Genomic DNA, 16,900 nt, shown 5'->3' with positions numbered 1-16,900 from the left:
GATGATCTCACAATGCTACTGCCGTGGCTGCTGTGGAAAGTCAACATGGTCTCTCGTAAGATCGCCATGGCATGCCGTACACGAAGTGACGCAGATGGTCCTTTGATAGTGAATCAATGGTGTGTTATGCGTGCTAGAGTGAGATGTAGGGTCGATGCAATCTGAGCATTCACCCTATGTAATTGGGCAATGCAAGCCTCCCTCACGCAGGTGCGTTATCCCCTTCCCTTCTCTTGCGCCGAAGCAGTTTGATTTGCAGAGGAATCAAATGTCGTTTTGGACCTGCAACATCATTTCTCGACAACGGCTTTCGACATACTGGGCATGTGCCCTTTGGCGCTTTATTAGTGGAGTCTGACCGTTCCTCGCTGAATTTTATCGTATCTATAATGCATTTGTGACAGAACAGATGTCCTGTGAAGAATTAGCTTGGATACCTCAATTGGTGTAGTCGCCAAGTCGACAAGAAGCAATGGAAGCCAGAGACTTACCACACACAGTGCTGGTAGCATCCACGGGTGTGTCCATACATACAGGACACTTATAGGCGGCGAAGGACGACTCGTTGTCTTTGTGTTCGAGTGACTGTTGAGCGAGAATAGCATCTGCCCGCTGTTTCGCCTGAGTTCTCGAGACTTCCGACACATCGTCCAATTCCGTCAAGTCCACGGAGTCCACCTCACTTGTCTGGCTATCGGGCTGGGAAAGAGGAGCTAGGCGGCGCCGCTTGGGGTTCGGAAACAGCGTCGGGTAGTCACTTTGGCTCGCTGATGTGGATTCTGGAGAGTATCGGGGAGTGTCCATGTTATCGAGTATAGTAGAAAGAACGAATGAATTAGCCCAGAAGAGCCACAGCTTCTGTGTGCTTCAAAAGACAGACTCAAAAGAAAGTGAGGAGAAAGTGATGATAACTAGTGTCAGGCGTGGCGGAGAAGATCTGCTGCCGCTAATCTTATCGGCGTTGGCGATAAGAGCCCGCTTTACCGCTACAGTACCTTACAGTAGGCGGTCACACTGACGGAACATCAATCTTCCAGGATTTCTCATCATGACGCCCAAATTCCCGAAATAGGATAGAAAAGACGATCCCTCCTTGAGAGCTAAAGGAACTTCCCTCCACAGTCCGGCCGCTTTATCATTGCGCAGCATCGGCTGCGAATTATCGCGTCGCCATACCATGGACTGATCCACGTCACTACAATTCGCCTAAGAACATGCTTTGGAGTCTTCCCTGCGCTCCCTGTCGCAGGGATGCAGCTATCTTTTTTTCGCAGAAATTGCGCTCGCCTCGCATCCCTCGGAAAGGGACTCGACTTTTATCTCGATATCTCGCTACTCAGCCAGCCACGCACATTTCGGACAAGAGCGATGGTAGAGGCTCGCTTGCCGGTATATAATAGGTTGGATCTCTAAGAATGACAGAATCACGTACTAATGGCCCAGTCCCCGCTTTGGCTAGGTTCAACGAGATCGGAGTGCAGCAGCTGAGCGACCATGTATTTTCTCAAGTATTTCCCAAGAAATCAGATCCTCCAGATCCGAAACTGGTCGCCTTGTCCAAAGAACATTTGTCCAGGCATGATTTGCTCGGAAAATCTCAGGATGCCGCCGAACCCGTCGCCTTCGACATGCCCACTCTTCAAGGACAATCTCTAGACGAACACTTTTTCAAGCTAGGAATGGACTGTTCCGACCCATACTTGACATATGCGAAGGAATATTGCACTATAAACTCGCCCGAGAAGCCACGCAAATGGGTGACACGCAGTGGATGGACCAAGTATAACTCCGACGGCTCATGGGAAGCCGTGGACGCGCCCAATGAGACTCTTTTGACTTTCGACACTGAAGTACTGTACAAAGTACATTCTTTTGCGGTCATGGCTTGCGCAGTCAGTCCTACTGCTTGGTATGCATGGATCTCGCCTTGGCTTCTGGGAGAGACGGAGAATGAAGTTCAACTGGTACCTCTCGGAGACCCCTCGAAATCACGCATCATTGTCGGGCATAACATCGGCTACGATCGGGCGCGCGTGCTTGAAGAATATGACATGAGTCAGACTCGCAACTTCTTCCTTGATACGATGTCTTTGCATGTGGCAGTCAACGGAATGTGCTCGCAGCAGAGACCAACCTGGATGCGTCACAAGAAGAATAAGGATCTTCGAGACAAAATCACTAACGAGAGCAACTCTGTGGAGCTGGCTGCCTTGCTGGAAAACAAAATGCTCAGCGAGGAGGAAGAAGAGCTCTGGATCGGAAGAAGCTCGGTGAACTCGCTCCGAGATGTGGCCAAGTTTCATTGTGACGTTACGATTGACAAGTCGCAACGGGACTACTTTGGCGAGCTGAGCAGGGAGGAGATTGTAGACAAACTGGAAGAGCTGCTCGATTATTGTGCAGCAGACGTGGCTATCACCCATCGTGTGTACAAGAAGGTCTTCCCTAATTTTCTTGAGGTCTGTCCGCACCCAGTGAGCTTCGGAGCTCTGCGGCACCTTTCATCGGTCATATTGCCCGTCAATCAGAGCTGGCAGGAATATCTCGTCAATGCCGAAGCGACATACCATCAACGGCTTGAGGACGTCCAACGAAAACTTGTTGAGCTTTGCGATGAAGCTCTAAAAGTGAAAGATTCTCCCGAGACATACACAAATGATCCATGGTTACGGCAGCTGGACTGGTCTGGCCAGGAGATCAAAATGGTCAAAGGAAAGAAGAAGAACGACCCTCCGCGGCCAGCCGCCAGGCAAAAGAAGCCGGGTATGCCCAAGTGGTATAAGGATCTCTTTCCCAAGATGGAAGCGGACATTAATCTGAGTGTACGAACGAGAATTGCACCCATTCTACTGAAGCTGTCTTGGGATGGCTACCCTCTGACATGGTCAGATAAACATGGATGGACTTTTAAGGTGCCCCGTGAGCATGTGAAGAAGTACGACAATCAACCAGTGGTGATATGTGACATGTCGGACGAGAAGATACTCGAGCTGAAGAATGACCGGAGGCACGTTTACTTCAAGCTTCCACATAAGGATGGGCCTACAGCACGTTGTGTAACTCCCTTAGCGAAGGGGTATATGCAGTACTTTGAGCGCGGAACTCTCTCATCCCAGTTTGCGCTCGCTAAAGAGGCTCTGGAGATGAATGCCTCTTGCTCTTATTGGATCAGTGCCCGGGATCGCATCATGAGTCAGCTCGTTGTGTACCAAGATCAAGTGCAAGGTGTGCAGTCAACCAAGCCAGAACAAACCCGCCTAGGGTTTATTCTTCCGCAGATTATTCCCATGGGGACTATCACACGCAGAGCTGTGGAAAACACCTGGCTCACTGCAAGTAATGCCAAAAAGAACCGCGTTGGCTCGGAGCTAAAGGCCATGATCAAAGCCCCGCCAGGCTACTCCTTTGTTGGTGCGGACGTTGATTCACAAGAGTTGTGGATTGCGAGTCTGATTGGAGACGCTCAGTTTCAGATCCACGGTGGTAATGCCATCGGCTTTATGACGCTTGAAGGTTCGAAGGCCGCAGGAACCGATATGCACTCTCGTACCGCCTCAATTCTGGGCATTTCTCGTAACGACGCCAAGGTCTTCAACTATGGTCGTATCTATGGAGCTGGTGTGAAATTTGCCGCCACCCTGCTGAGACAATTCAATCCATCGATGACCGAGAAGGAAACGCAGGAGGTGGCAAGCAAGTTGTACAAAGAGACTAAAGGCACTCGTACGACTCGGCGCCTCCTCAGTGATAGTCCTTTCTGGAGAGGTGGAACCGAGTCATTTGTCTTCAATAAGCTGGAAGAATTCGCTGAGCAAGAAAGACCGCGAACTCCGACTCTTGGAGCAGGCATCACTGAGGCCCTGATGCGCCGCTTCATCAACAAGGGCAGCTTCATGACTTCAAGAATCAACTGGGCCATTCAGTCTTCAGGTGTTGACTATCTACATCTTCTGATCGTCGCAATGGACTATCTGATTCGGCGCTTCAACATTGCAGCCCGACTGGCGATCACTGTGCACGATGAGATCCGGTACCTCGTCAAAGACGAAGACAGATATCGCGCTGCCCTTGCGTTGCAAGTGGCTAATGTGTGGACCCGCGCTATGTTCTCCGAGCAAGTCGGAATTCATGATCTCCCTCAATCTTGCGCCTACTTTTCCGCCGTGGACATCGATCACGTCCTCCGGAAAGAAGTGGACATGGATTGCGTGACGCCCTCGCATCCGCACAAGATCCCTCACGGCGAAAGCTTAGACATTGTCCAACTTCTGGACAAGAATGAGGAGGCCCGGCTTGACCCAACCGTTGTGCCAACCATCCCACCCTCCCCGCAGAAATATGCTTACAAGCCACGACCCACCGTCATGTCTGCACTCCCCGACTCCAACCACCCATCTTTCATCAGAGCCCAGATCACGAAGGACGACGCGGAATTCCGAGAGATTATCAAGGATCTCGCCAAGGAGCACGCCGCCCAGAAAGCCGCTGCCGCAGCTGCCGCGCCGTCAACCAACGGCCGCGGCGCGCGGGCCACGTCGTCGCCAGCCGCCGAGCCCCAGAAGGCGATTCTGATGGATGTTGGCTCCGTGATCTACACGCCCAGCTACCGTAGCTTCTCGCAGGGGAGCAGGACTCCTAACGTGAACTTCAGTCGCCAAAACTGGAAGCCCCGAGCCTCCGCCCGCGCGTGATGATATCCTTCTTGTCCGGGTTCTACTGTATATAATAACGCTATTTCTCTTTGCTCGATGGACGACGTCCCCCCCCACCCGATGTCTCATTGAATGTCTCTTCTGAAATGTATCATGTGTGTTCGAAATCTGTATTATAAAGCATTGAAAAGGGCGTCGAAGGCAGGGTGGCTGTGCATTTTTACAGGACGTTCGAATGGTGTTTTCTTGATTGGGGCGGTGTAATCTGTGTGAAACTATCTAAACTACCAAATGAATCGAAAACCCTTTCTCCAAGCATAAGCATATGAACCTGAACTGATACCCAACCGCTGCAGATCAACACACACACTCTCTCTCTCTAATCAGAATCTACCAACAGCCTGCAAGCTCAACATAAATCCAATGCACTCTCCCCCCACCCCAAAAAAACATGACACTCCAAGAAGAAACTCTAGTCTAACCGAATGTGCCCCATCTAGATCATTTTACAAGTCAGTCCTTCACTTAGGTTTTCTTCCTCCCCGGGTCCAGAGTATTCCGCCTACTCAGCCCATTATTCTCCCCTCCGCGCAACATCGCGTCCCCTTTCCTACCCAGAACTACTTCCAGGGCCTGGATCAACGCCGTGGCATCATACTTCATCCCGACGGCGACCTCTCCGCCGTCCGCACCGGTACTCGTGATCTTGCGTCCGTAGAGCCGAAGGGTTTCAATTCCCATCGCCGCGAGCCGGTACTTGTCCACCGCGGGTGTGCCTGGCCCTTCGAGGTGCAGCACATGCGTCACGTAGGAGGTATACGGCAGCGGCGAGGGGTGGAGATCCTTATCCCCGGCTTGAGCAGGGTCCGGGTCCACAGCACCACCACCATTGCGCCCCCGGCTCTCCTCCCCGGCACGAGTGATCGCCTCGACAAAATCCACCGCCGTGAACGCCGCGGAGGGGGGCCCCGTTTCCCGATCAAGGGAGCCATTGAGCACCAGGATCTTGTGGCGGGCGGGTCCGGTGGCGATGGCGTGGCCGACGCCGCGGAGAATCAGCGAGGGGATGAGGGAGGTGTACAGGGAGCCGATGCTGTAGACGATGGCCTGGGCGTCTTGCAGGGCCTCGATGACGCGCGGGTTGGCGGGCGGGCGGATCTCCTGGCCGTAGGGGTTGATGTACCAGATGCGGGTGATGCGGGAGGGGAGGTCCTCGTTGTCGGATTTGCTGAAGGAGATGTTCTTGTTGCGGAGGGTGGGGAGGGAGCCGGGCGGGTGGTCGTCTTCATCTCCGTAATCTTGATATTGTTTGTGGAGGTTGTTGGTGTCTTCAAGGAGGCCTTCGTCGCTGCTGTTGCCGTCGCTGCTGCTTCCGCCGTCACCGTCCGCAAGTAAGAGACTGGGCCGGCGGGAGCGCGGGCGGAGGGCTGTGGCCTCGCTGGGGTGCGAGATGCTGTTCTGGCCGACGATAATGGTCCCGTCGGCGAGGGAGGCGGAGATGTGGTGCGAGAAGTTGGAGTTGATCGCGGGGATCACTCGCACCAGGTCGGAGGGGACCCCGCAGATACTGCCCAGAAGGTAGATGGCGCTCTCGAAGCTGCCGCTGAACAGCCGCGCGCCCGTCAGGAACAGGTTGCCCACGCTGGCGGAGGTGAAGTCAAAGGTGGATGACGGGGGGCGGGCGCGCTTGAGGATCTCCAGGTTCAGCAGGTTGAAGAAGGAGCGGATCAGCTCCTTTTTGGCGGGGGTGATCAGTTTCCAGATCGTCGAGGTGCCGTCCACGATGGAGTACCATTCAGCATGGGCCTGCACGGCGTCCGCGGAGAGTCGGTGGTTGAAGAGTGTTTTGATGGCTGCTCGTTCCGAGTGAGGCGGCGATTCTGGGATCAGCCGGACCAGTCGACCTATTCAAAGAGATTAGAGAAACAGTGATGACAAGGGGATGGGGGGAGAGGGGGAAGTAGAGGCCGTGGACTGACTGCGTACATCACCGATTCCAGGCCCACCAAAGATGCGGATCAGCTCTGAGGAAGAACCGCCATTGTCGCTAATGGGGATGATATAACTCAATGGACAGTTCTTGGTCTCTCGCACCGAGTCGAAGACGTCCACCAGGTTGTTGGCCGCACTTCCGCCAGAAAATACCACCAGGCCCCGGTTGGGCACCGTTGGATTTGTCATGAGCGCGATGATTCTTGGGACTGTATGAAGCAACGTGATAGATATTCGTTTATGTGTGTATGTTCATGGATTGAAGTCAAGTTGTCCAGATCAACATTATAGACCCTCCCAAAGAAGCCACGAAAGCATCATCAGCAAAAAAAATCACGAGGATTCCCTAAACTGGAAATTTACTGCTTGGTGCCAAGAGAGCCGTGCATTCACCAAAAATTCATGCAAGAAATAGTAGTCGTTGGTGCGACTGGAGGCTGAAAATCCGGGGTATAGCAGGTCCGAATGAATGATGAGGTGGCGAAGGAATGCAGGAGGGATGGAGGGAAAAAAAACAAGATAAACAAAGCCCGAGCCACCCACGGATGACTCTGGAATCTCTCAACTGGACCGCTCCAATTCCTGCCAGTATATTTTCGGATGAGATATACGGAGATTTATGTTGAGACTATCGATATCGTGGTAAAAGAAATACAAAGTATATACTAGTACTAGCTGGAATCTGCCACCAAATATCCGAACAGCTCGATACCGATCCATAAATGATGCACATCCCAACATGCTACGAGTTCTCATGCAATCCATGGGAGCTTCTTAAATTCCACGAGCCTTATGCATATGCGGCCCAGCCTAAAGGGAATTCACATCAGTCAGTCTATGTTCGATGATATAATGAGCCTGCCAAAACTCACCGCAGTATAGCATCGCAAGGTTCTTCTCATCTGTAGCCTGCTGGATGAGTTCGTTGACAGTGGCCGTTACACTCAACGTCTTGCCCAGCTTTTTGGCAACCACGGTGAGCGCGCGGTCTGCTTCGCTTGGCTCGTTTGCAGATCGCTGATCCATATTGCCGGTGATGACTGGAGGTCCATCCTCGTCCGCGGCATTCTGTGCATCTTGCATTTTGTTCAGCCGCAGTGGGGAAACTGTCCAGCTGTACAGCGGGTCGTATCGGAGGACATCTAGAATCGTCATGATGCTATATGATTCTTGACGCAGGGCATCGAGAGTGAACTCGCAACAGCGCCTGAAAACACCCTCGGTCTTGCTGATCCCCATCCCGTCAACTAGGTCGCGTGTTAGGCGGAAAGGTACAACCTCAGGCACTGGAAGCACTCGGCCTTGTTCGAAAGCGACTCCCAAGTCGATATGAACAACCTCGCCAGTCCTCTCATCCAGTAGGATATTATGACCGTGTCGATCACCCAAGCCAAGCACATGCCCGAGAATCGAGATGGCCGCAGTGCTCCGGGTGTAGGCCAGCCGCTTGCTGAACCAATCGTCGGGATTGTTAAACTTCTCCATAAAGAAAAATCTCAACACTGGGTGGAAATGCTCCGTTACCTGCCGATACGTTCGCACTCTCTGCTCGAATGACCTTGTTTGAACATCGCTGATATTCTTACGACAGATGTTCGGTTTCATGTCCCTGGGGAAGTACTTCTGATGTGCCGGCATCAGATAGTCGTGAAGCGGAATTGTATGGGGAACAAATTCAATGATGCCAGCGTTTGAGGTTAGAGGAAGGACCTTATAGGTACGAATGCCCAGGTTCCGTTGTCGAGTAGCTTGATGATCTTTGAGGAGGCTGCTGACTTGCTCAAAAACCTGTTCCATGATGGCATCCTGCCGGAGGTCATCATTCCCTCCTTTGAACTTGTAATTATTAGCACACCATGAAGAATATGAATTGGTCACCGAAACTTACCAATTGCTTGTATCGTCGACCATTGCTGGCAATTGCCGTCACAATTTTCGGGGCACTGACACCAGAGGCGATGGTGAAATGGGGCTGGTATCCCTGGAGCCTAGGTATGTCACTGTAGTCGCAGTCCAGGCGAATATCTATTCTCATGGTTGGTGGTGGCAGTTTCAAGTCGGCTGCATCCTGTTCGAGGCGTTGTCCAGTGGACAGTTTCTTCAATGGCACTTTGGCACCACTCTTCAACTTGTCGTCGGGCTTCTCAACCGCAAACCGCACATAAGTGATGTTGGCATTGTGGACATTGACCCAGGTCGTACCCATGCGTTTATCAATTCTTAAGCCCTGTACCAGCTTGTTGGCTGCTCGAAAACGAGACAAAGCTAATTCATCTCTGCCACCCTTGGATTTGCTGCACGCGAAAATCTGGTACATGCCATGGAATGGATGTTCAACGCAGATTCGATAAATCAATGCGAAGAGCATTTTTTGGAACTCGTCGGAAATGTCTAAAAGACGGGACGTCAACTGGTTCATCAAAGGGGCAAATTTGCGACTGGGGACCTGCTGAAGGTACTTCGACACGGCCATATTTGCAATCGCATTATCCGATTTGTCAAGCCATAATGCGCAAAAGCGAAGAGCATCATTGTTGTATGACTCGCTCTCTCTCAAGCACAGAAGATAGTTCTCAAGGCATTGTTGAAGGAAAGCCTCCCGACTGCGCAGGAGACGTTGGTATTCCCGATCATCGAGGTCAAACCACTGCTTCGTTTTCGATCGGTGAAATCTGAGAGTTTCTCTTTCTCTGCCTGACACCGTAGCCATCATTTCTTCCAACGCTACAACTTCTTGTTCTTTGCGATTTCGAAGTTGTTCGACGCGCCTGAAATCTTCTAGGCCGTCTGGGTTCTGTAATTGCTGGTCACAGAACATTGCAAAGCCGTGATATACTCGGCCAACATCCTCGCCTCTGGAGCGTTGTTTAAGTTCCTTGACTGCCACCGACATGTAATCTTGGATAATCGTTTCAGGCTTCTCCAAGCGCGCTTGCGCAGTACGGTGACCCTGCCAAAATCAGCACTAGTCTTGAACCAATTAAGGAATTTTCACCAAAGACTCCTTCTCGACTTACCAGGGTAACGAGAAGTTCTGCACGGCTTATAGGAACGGCTTGCTTATGCAGATCGTTTCTATCTTTGAGCTGCCGGAGCATTTCGATTGACGCGGCCATTTCGCCCTGGTCCCAAAACACATGGGCCAGGTCGAACTTCGCCGCTCCCTCGGTGTCATGACCTAGTAATGCGCTTTGAGATGCAAGCTTCTGAAGACAAAACGCGATTTTTAGCGAAGCCTGAGATAGATTGTGGCTATGTGCAATTTCGAGCGATTGACGAAGAACCTTAATTTCTAGTAACAGCGCGTCTGAGTCGGATAGGTTGATTGCAGACTTCAATAAGTCCTTTTGCCGGATTGTAGTAAAAAGTGCCTCGCGACATGTCAAAATCTCGCCAACCTCATCCGGACTTTCTGGTTTCAGTGATCAAGTTCGTATCGTATCGAGAACAGTCTGAAACTCACCTAGTGGTTCTCAACCAAGAATTCCTAGAGACTATCCTCTGCCACTCCTGATTGATTTCTTCGGTCGACTTTGTTCCCAGAACGTCACTTGCTTCTGTCATAATTCCCAAGACCCTCATGGTAGTCCTGAGATCGCTCACTGATCGACTGCTGCTATTCAATAATTCTAGACTGTCCAGGAGGCACTCGTTAATGGAGGTGGAGACATCAGCGATAGTCCTCGACATGCTGAGGCTCTGGAAGGTCCGAAAGACTGCTCCAGCCGGAGATGCGTGTAAAGGCGAGACAGGGATATCCCACTGTCGGAGACTGGTTGCTGTCTGAAGCATACTATCGAGCGAAAGCGAAGTATCTCTCGAGTTCCCAGAAGCCGCAAAGACCGAGTTTGCGATTCCTTGGAGATTTGTCGAATGGAGTGCTTTTAAGACACTGTGGACATTCGCGGTCCCGCCCATCTGGATCTCACTATCATACTGTGCACTTTGAAACAACAAATTTTTCAGGCCAGAGCTTTCGTGTTCGAGCTTACCCATAACGGCTTCCAAAGACGAATCCTGCTGAATACCGTAGAAGATATCTGGGTCGTCAATCTCTTGATATAGGGCGTGTAAGATATCTGAAGGAGCTTCGTATTTAGCGAGTGAAGACCGACGAGAAGTTAAAGCCAGACGTGAAGCGCAAATCTCGAGAAACAAGAGCCCGGTCTTTGGCAGAAAGCATCGGCTGGCTGCGGAGGATGCCTCAGCAAAGTCAATATCGAGCCATTCATCTCGTTCTACAATAGTCGATTCATCTGGCCTGGGCTGGTTCCTCAAATAAAGGATGCAATTCAAGACAAGCCGTGCATGAGGTATATTTTCGTCCTTAACCTGTCGAAGCACCTTTTTGAAAACCTCGGAGACTGTATGACGAATTTTTATCTCACCGTGAAGGTCAGCCAACAACACTTCATGAAGAATCTGCGGCAAAATCTGCGCTGCTAGATTCGGCATCACATCCAACAAGATATACAATGGTCCAATGACAGGATCTTCGGAAGCTGCTTTGGACAAGAATAATCCAACATCTTTAGCGAAGTCAACTACTGAAACAGTAGCATCCCACCCTAGCTCGTTGGCAGTGCTCTTTTTTAAATAGCGCGCAGAGATATCAGGGCAGTGATAAGGATCCCACGTCAAAGCGTTGAGAAGAGAAGGCGGGATGATGTTGCGGCATTGGTCAAGCTCGGAGAAGTTGCTTAAATTGCTGAAAATCCGTTGCATTGTATGTTCAATAAGACCGACCTCGGTATGGCTGCTATTCTGAAGCATATCGCAAAGTTGTACGAGGATGCTGATCCGGGAGGAAAATGCTGAGTCCAGGCCTGCTCGAGGGTGTAGTGTCTCAAATAATGCGGGATCTTGTTCTCTTGATAGAGCGTCGCTAATGCTACCTGTGGCAGCGAAAGCTTTCCCAATGACCTTAGCAGCCCAAATTTTGTATTCGACACGGCAATCAAACTTTTGTACGGCCTGACAGACTGACACAGCGCTCGCAATTGCCGCCTCATCGCTTGTATTCATATCAAAGTGCTGGATGTGGTCTGACGGACGATCATCCTTGGCGCATAACAATGATATAACATGATTGGACACATGCCTGCTGAGAAGGCTGTTCCCAGAGTTTCGATCACCAAGAACATGCAGAAGCAATGTATGCTCATGTTCACCTTGTGCCTCGCTCTCCGAATGGGTCATTGCTGAGCATGATTTCATCAACAGTTTGAACAACTCAGACTGCTCAGCACTCATAGCCGAAGACTCATAAGAATCTACAAGTGCTTCGAACCACTGGAGAAACTCTTCTATCCTGCACAGGACCCGCTGTATGAGGTCCATCTGCGTTGGATCCGTCGGTGGCGAGGCGACGAATCTTCTCAATGAGAGCATGGTTGTAACCGCAATGCCAGCCATGAGACCGGGGCAATCGCTCAAATAACCCTTTCCCGCATCTAGCATATACCAGAAAATGCCAAGTGCATCTTCAGCGCAGAATATATCAACCAGATATGGTCTCAGGGCATGAACAATCATCTCGAAGGGGTAATCCCGCAGCATGACAGAGCCTGCAATACTAATCAGGATCCTCATCTTCCGAATTACAGAGCATGCGTGAAGAGAGCCAAGAGCCGGATGTATAGACTCTAGCAGGGTGCGACAAACGTAAGTCGCCAAAGCAGGGGTCCAGATGGTCGCTGGCTCATATCCACTACGTTTGCAGATAAATTCAAGCTCATCCAGGAGATAACGAGCCCTGAATGACGGCTGCTGATTCACTGGTAAAACGGCGCTCGAGCAACTCCTGTCGACGATCGAATTCAGGATTTCAAGGGCTTGCCGATATTTGCCTTGCTTCTGAAGTGCTCTTTCAAATTGATCGTATTGATCGAGAGTTCCAAAAAGTGTTGCTATAATTGCTGGAAAATGCCTTTCGACCAACTGTATGAATCTTTCTGCACCTAGCATGTTTTTCAGCAGCTTCTCCACGCCCTTTGGCTGACTTCCTTGGCTAGGAGGAACGCTGATGTCGCGGGCAATGCTGTAAGCCTCTGCTCGGTAGAACGACGTAGCTAAAAGTTCAATGAACGGCGAGTCGGTACAAGTCGCGAGCTCATCCGCCTCACGCTCATTCCAACGCATCATGACCTGACCGACAGCCTCGTCTTGCACATCGATCAACATCTCCTTGGTGCTGGCATATTCGAACACACTGAAAGGCAACAAAGTAATGGACTGCCCTTCGGTCCATGTGTATATGATTTGAGAACAAAAAAGGTGAAATAGCTCCTTGGCATCCTTGAGCCCAAGTGTTGCCGCAACCTCCTTGATGCACTTTTCAGCATAACGTAGGGAGAGTGGAACATGAGCAGGAGTCTCCACCATGTGATAAATACTCCTACGAAGCAACGTGTGCCACTGTGAAGCAAGGCGAGCTAAAATGAAGAGACGAAGAGCGATCCCTTCAATGCAGTCTGGATCTCGGGGTAGGTTGCTTAAGACGTCACTGAATATGGCATCATGGTCCGTTAGCGAGAACCTGCCGAAAAGCTGTGGAATCAATTCGCCAGCCCTGAATATCACGGAAGCATTTCCTTCTCGGAGTATTGTGAATAGACAGGTACGAGGAGAAGGAGTTGCTGAGCCGCATGTATACGCAGAATTGTGTGAAAGAATGTCTCCCACCAGCTCTGTCATCCCAATAAGAACAGAGGGGGAGGCTCTTCTCTTTGCGAGGAGAATATCCACGAACCACGTGTATATGTCAGTCGCCGAATCATAGAGATGATCATCCTCCTGCCTAGTCCATGATTTGGCAAAGCTCTGCATCATACGGAGACAAACAAGGTGGGAGTTTTCGCAGCGTTCCAATCCGTAAGACTGGAGGCACTTTTCGGCGAGATCCTCAAGTATGCTTAGCAATGAATCGCGACTTAGACCAGCACTGGCTTGATAGACATAGGGTAGGAAATCCCGAGCAGATAGTATGTCGACCTCGTCAAGATGAGTCAAATATTCAACAAGATCCTCGCTATTGAGCAAATTGTCAGGAGATTTCAAGTAGGGGTGAATCTTTCGGAAGCACGATACTTGCACGGTAAGACAGCGCTGAAATGTTGCACTATCCTGGAACAACGGCACTGCTTCTCGATTGTTGTTTAGTATGCCGGTGATATCTGCCAATTGGTCGTTATCATCTGTGAGTAATGGATCATCCAGGTCCATCGCTTCTTCACCACGAGTCTCCACTAGTTGTTTCTGCCGCTGTCGAGACTCTTCCAAGATCTCCGCGAGGGGATCTAACAAGCTGTATAGAGCATCTGACACCACCGACTCGGGGACTGAAAGTAAATTCTCTGGCGTAAGGAAGGGCGACAGGATTGCTAAGCAAGCATTGAGAAATACTAGCTCTCGAGAGTTCATGAACGAACATAAGCCTTTCCACAGCAACTGGCTATTCCTGAGTAAGCCAGACGCTCGCTCTTTGACTTGTTCTGGCAGACATTCTGTGTACAGGGCAACCGCGAGGCAAAAGGACACAATTATCTGTACTATGTCGGTAGTGATGTGATGTGACTTTTCTGTTGACAATGACTGCCATGCTTGCCAGAGACTCTCGGATTTCGTATGCAGTAAGTCAAGAATAATGTGGTCGTTCGGGTCAGGCCGCGCAAAAGACTTTAATCGAAGTAAATCCTGGACGTTATAAATTTCCGCGCTGTCTAGTACGTCCCCGAGGTCGAACAGGTAATTCAGAAGCCGCTGGTTTCTGAGAAAGTATTGCCAACCTTTGGCAACGGCACTGTTAGGTCCCCCAGACCGGCTCCGTGGCAATGAGAGTCGCCTGTTGGTACAGGCAAGAAGTACATTAACAACGTCCAGAGGGCGGGCAAATGATGCCACTTGTGCTATGTGTAACCTATCTGTCATCGTTCCTGCTAAGATTTAGCACAAAAGCTATGGCTGCGGGTGACTTTGAGACAAACCTATTGTCCATGATTCACGAAGCCAAGATGATATTTGACTCGAGGCTTTCGTGACGAGGCCTGGATTAATCTGCGCCGTTTTACGGATAATTGTGGCCCAAAGTGCTAGGGATGAATCGGAGAGAGCAGATGGTCCGTCCAAATTACTAGGAGACAGCATCGAATTTATCGACTGAACAACCACAGGGTAGTCTAGAAGATCAAAGTGAAGAACATTGTGCATGACGTTGCAAGCTGCTCTAGAGGTTACGTGCGAGGCTGAAGCTCTAGACGCAAGATCCCATACCTGCTCCCAGTAAGGTCTCAGCGACATTGAGCCTGCACCAGGACTGCTTGCGATACTGTGATCGATGGGTCAGCTTGTACCTCTAGTGGTTGACTTGCCTAACGAACCTTGCAATAGCAACCATCGTCCATATAGAAATGGTACTGTCATCATCAACCATACTAGGAATCAATCTTTCGAGTAGCGCAGTCTTCGACTCAATGCTCCCATAACAGTTGTGGAGAAAAGGTAGTAACTGCAAGGCGCAAACCCTCTTTGCACCTGACGACGTTGTTGTTTCTCGCACGATCTCATCGGACATCGAAGCCAGGCGGCGCTTTTTCGTTGGTAACTGATCCAAAGAAGCAGTAGGCAGCCGTACAGAAGTATCCTCTAATAGCGCGATCAGCTTGGCTACGACCCACAAAACGGTCCAATTATGCTCTGATTTGGAGGCATCGAGGCGAGGCCAGATGAAGTATTTTTGTTGTTCGGTTGAGGTGTGCCGATGAAAAGAGATATCGTCTAGTTGCAAAAGATCCTTCTCTGGACGCTTTGTGTACTCCGCATGCAGAGTCACCAGCAAATCTTCAATCGTCTGGATTAGAGACTCGGAAGGCTCTCTGTGGGCTGTTTCAGTCAAACTAATTACGCATAGCATAGACGTAACAATGAGTTCATCCTTTAGACCTTGAAGCTTTTTGAACCACAGTCGTCTAATAACCGGCATAAGGTTAAGCAACGATGTCCGAGCAATGTCTGACTGTTCTGGCAATACCTTCATTACAATCCGATTTATGCAATCAAGAGCAACTTGATAGCCACTTCCAGCCAGACTTGATGACCTCAGAGCTTTTGTCAATTCCTGAAGAATTTCCTCGGCTGACTCAAGGAACGAGGCTGTTGGACACCCAACAAGAAGCCGAACACATAAGATAGCCTCTGTAATAGCATTTGTATCTGGTCTAGAATTTTCCCTGGAAGACAACCTGGATGGAGTTGGGATCCTTTTCGGAGAAGTTATGAAGCTGTCCGGAGCAGACAAATGATGGCTGTGGAAACTTTCTTGGCTGTCACTATCGTGCGAGCTTACGAATCGTAGGCAAAACTCCATAAGCTTGTCCCATTCATTATCGCCAAGGTGTTCCAGATGGGGAGGAAAACTCAGTAAGGTAGTCAAGCTTTTGACATAATCCAAACCGAGTATCTTAGATAGAGGAGCTTCAGGAGTCGGGATGGTCTCTGTGACATGATCAACTATCGCGCGGATCGACTTTGCTCGCAGATTTCGCAGGAGAGTATCGATAGCAGTGCGAAAAACGGATGCGCATGATGACAAGCGCGAAGCAGAAGCCCCTTTGGAGCTCGCGCGCGTATACTGGGTCTTCTCCAGCGAAATGCATCGAAACAATGACTCGAACAGCTTGTGGCAAGCTTTATCATTGAGTGCGGTTCTACACGGTTACACAGGTCAATCAACAATACCTCCCAAGATTAAACTTAGATTTCAGTATGGGGATCTGACGTACAGTCTGATGTTATTTTTATTCTGCCGTAGGATGTGCTTAAGATCTATCAAGTGTCAGGAATTCAAAAACAAAAAAAACACCCCCCTCCAGTGCTACCAAGATGATAGAGAGTGAACCAACCGGCTAGTCCATCCGAGCGTTCCCTCAGCTTCTCGGATGCCAATAGCCCAATGGCTCCCTCGAGAGTAATCTCTCCCATTGTGACGAGAACTTAGATTCTCTCAGAGCAGTAAGACCAGCATCATCCCACAGGCCATGTGAGTGTGTGCACTGACGAAATTCAATGACACTGCAAGTGCATTTGGAGTTGTTGTTACTCGTACCGCGGCGATTAGATAGAGAAGATTAGTTAGTAGTTACCGGTACTAGTATGTGGTCTGGGCGGCCGACGAGCTCCGCCCGCTCTTGACCGCCCGGAATTTTGGTCGCGCCCTCCGACCTTTTTTGGCCCGGACAAACACATCTCCACCTCCCCCC

At 50.3% G+C, this 16,900-nt stretch overlaps 4 protein-coding genes across 4 annotated transcripts; 1 reads left to right on the top strand and 3 right to left on the bottom strand.

The window, feature by feature from the left end:
* Positions 1-202: 202 nt before the first annotated feature.
* Positions 203-804, bottom strand: BP01DRAFT_300285 (uncharacterized protein; the record flags this gene model as incomplete). Its single annotated transcript, XM_025571981.1, has 2 exons — positions 203-414; positions 492-804. The coding sequence occupies 2 exons, from the start codon at positions 802-804 to the stop codon at positions 203-205; spliced, it is 525 nt and encodes a 174-aa protein (XP_025429825.1).
* Positions 805-1,107: 303 nt separating this feature from the next.
* BP01DRAFT_344096 (DNA-directed DNA polymerase gamma MIP1) lies at positions 1,108-4,937 on the top strand. Its single transcript, XM_025573548.1, has 2 exons — positions 1,108-1,389; positions 1,444-4,937. The coding sequence occupies exons 1-2, from the start codon at positions 1,215-1,217 to the stop codon at positions 4,689-4,691; spliced, it is 3,423 nt and encodes a 1,140-aa protein (XP_025429824.1). The 5' UTR covers positions 1,108-1,214; the 3' UTR covers positions 4,692-4,937.
* Positions 4,938-5,141: 204 nt separating this feature from the next.
* On the bottom strand, positions 5,142-7,187 carry BP01DRAFT_344095 (gluconeogenesis factor YvcK family protein). The gene is made up of 2 exons (XM_025573547.1): positions 6,632-7,187; positions 5,142-6,556 (listed from the first exon to the last, which is right to left on the bottom strand). The coding sequence occupies exons 1-2, from the start codon at positions 6,831-6,833 to the stop codon at positions 5,178-5,180; spliced, it is 1,581 nt and encodes a 526-aa protein (XP_025429823.1). The 5' UTR covers positions 6,834-7,187; the 3' UTR covers positions 5,142-5,177.
* Positions 7,188-16,729, bottom strand: atmA (DNA-binding protein kinase TEL1). Its single transcript, XM_025573546.1, has 10 exons — positions 16,544-16,729; positions 16,424-16,466; positions 15,023-16,348; positions 14,648-14,970; positions 14,075-14,365; positions 10,108-13,963; positions 9,647-10,052; positions 8,533-9,594; positions 7,517-8,480; positions 7,188-7,454 (listed from the first exon to the last, which is right to left on the bottom strand). The coding sequence occupies exons 1-10, from the start codon at positions 16,620-16,622 to the stop codon at positions 7,435-7,437; spliced, it is 8,370 nt and encodes a 2,789-aa protein (XP_025429822.1). The 5' UTR covers positions 16,623-16,729; the 3' UTR covers positions 7,188-7,434.
* Positions 16,730-16,900: the final 171 nt, after the last annotated feature.

The sequence above is a fragment of the Aspergillus saccharolyticus genome, assembly GCF_003184585.1.
Source record: "Aspergillus saccharolyticus JOP 1030-1 unplaced genomic scaffold BP01scaffold_24, whole genome shotgun sequence".
In the NCBI taxonomy this organism is placed as follows: Eukaryota; Fungi; Ascomycota; class Eurotiomycetes; order Eurotiales; family Aspergillaceae; genus Aspergillus; species Aspergillus saccharolyticus.
This window is presented reverse-complemented; position numbering and strand designations above follow the sequence as displayed.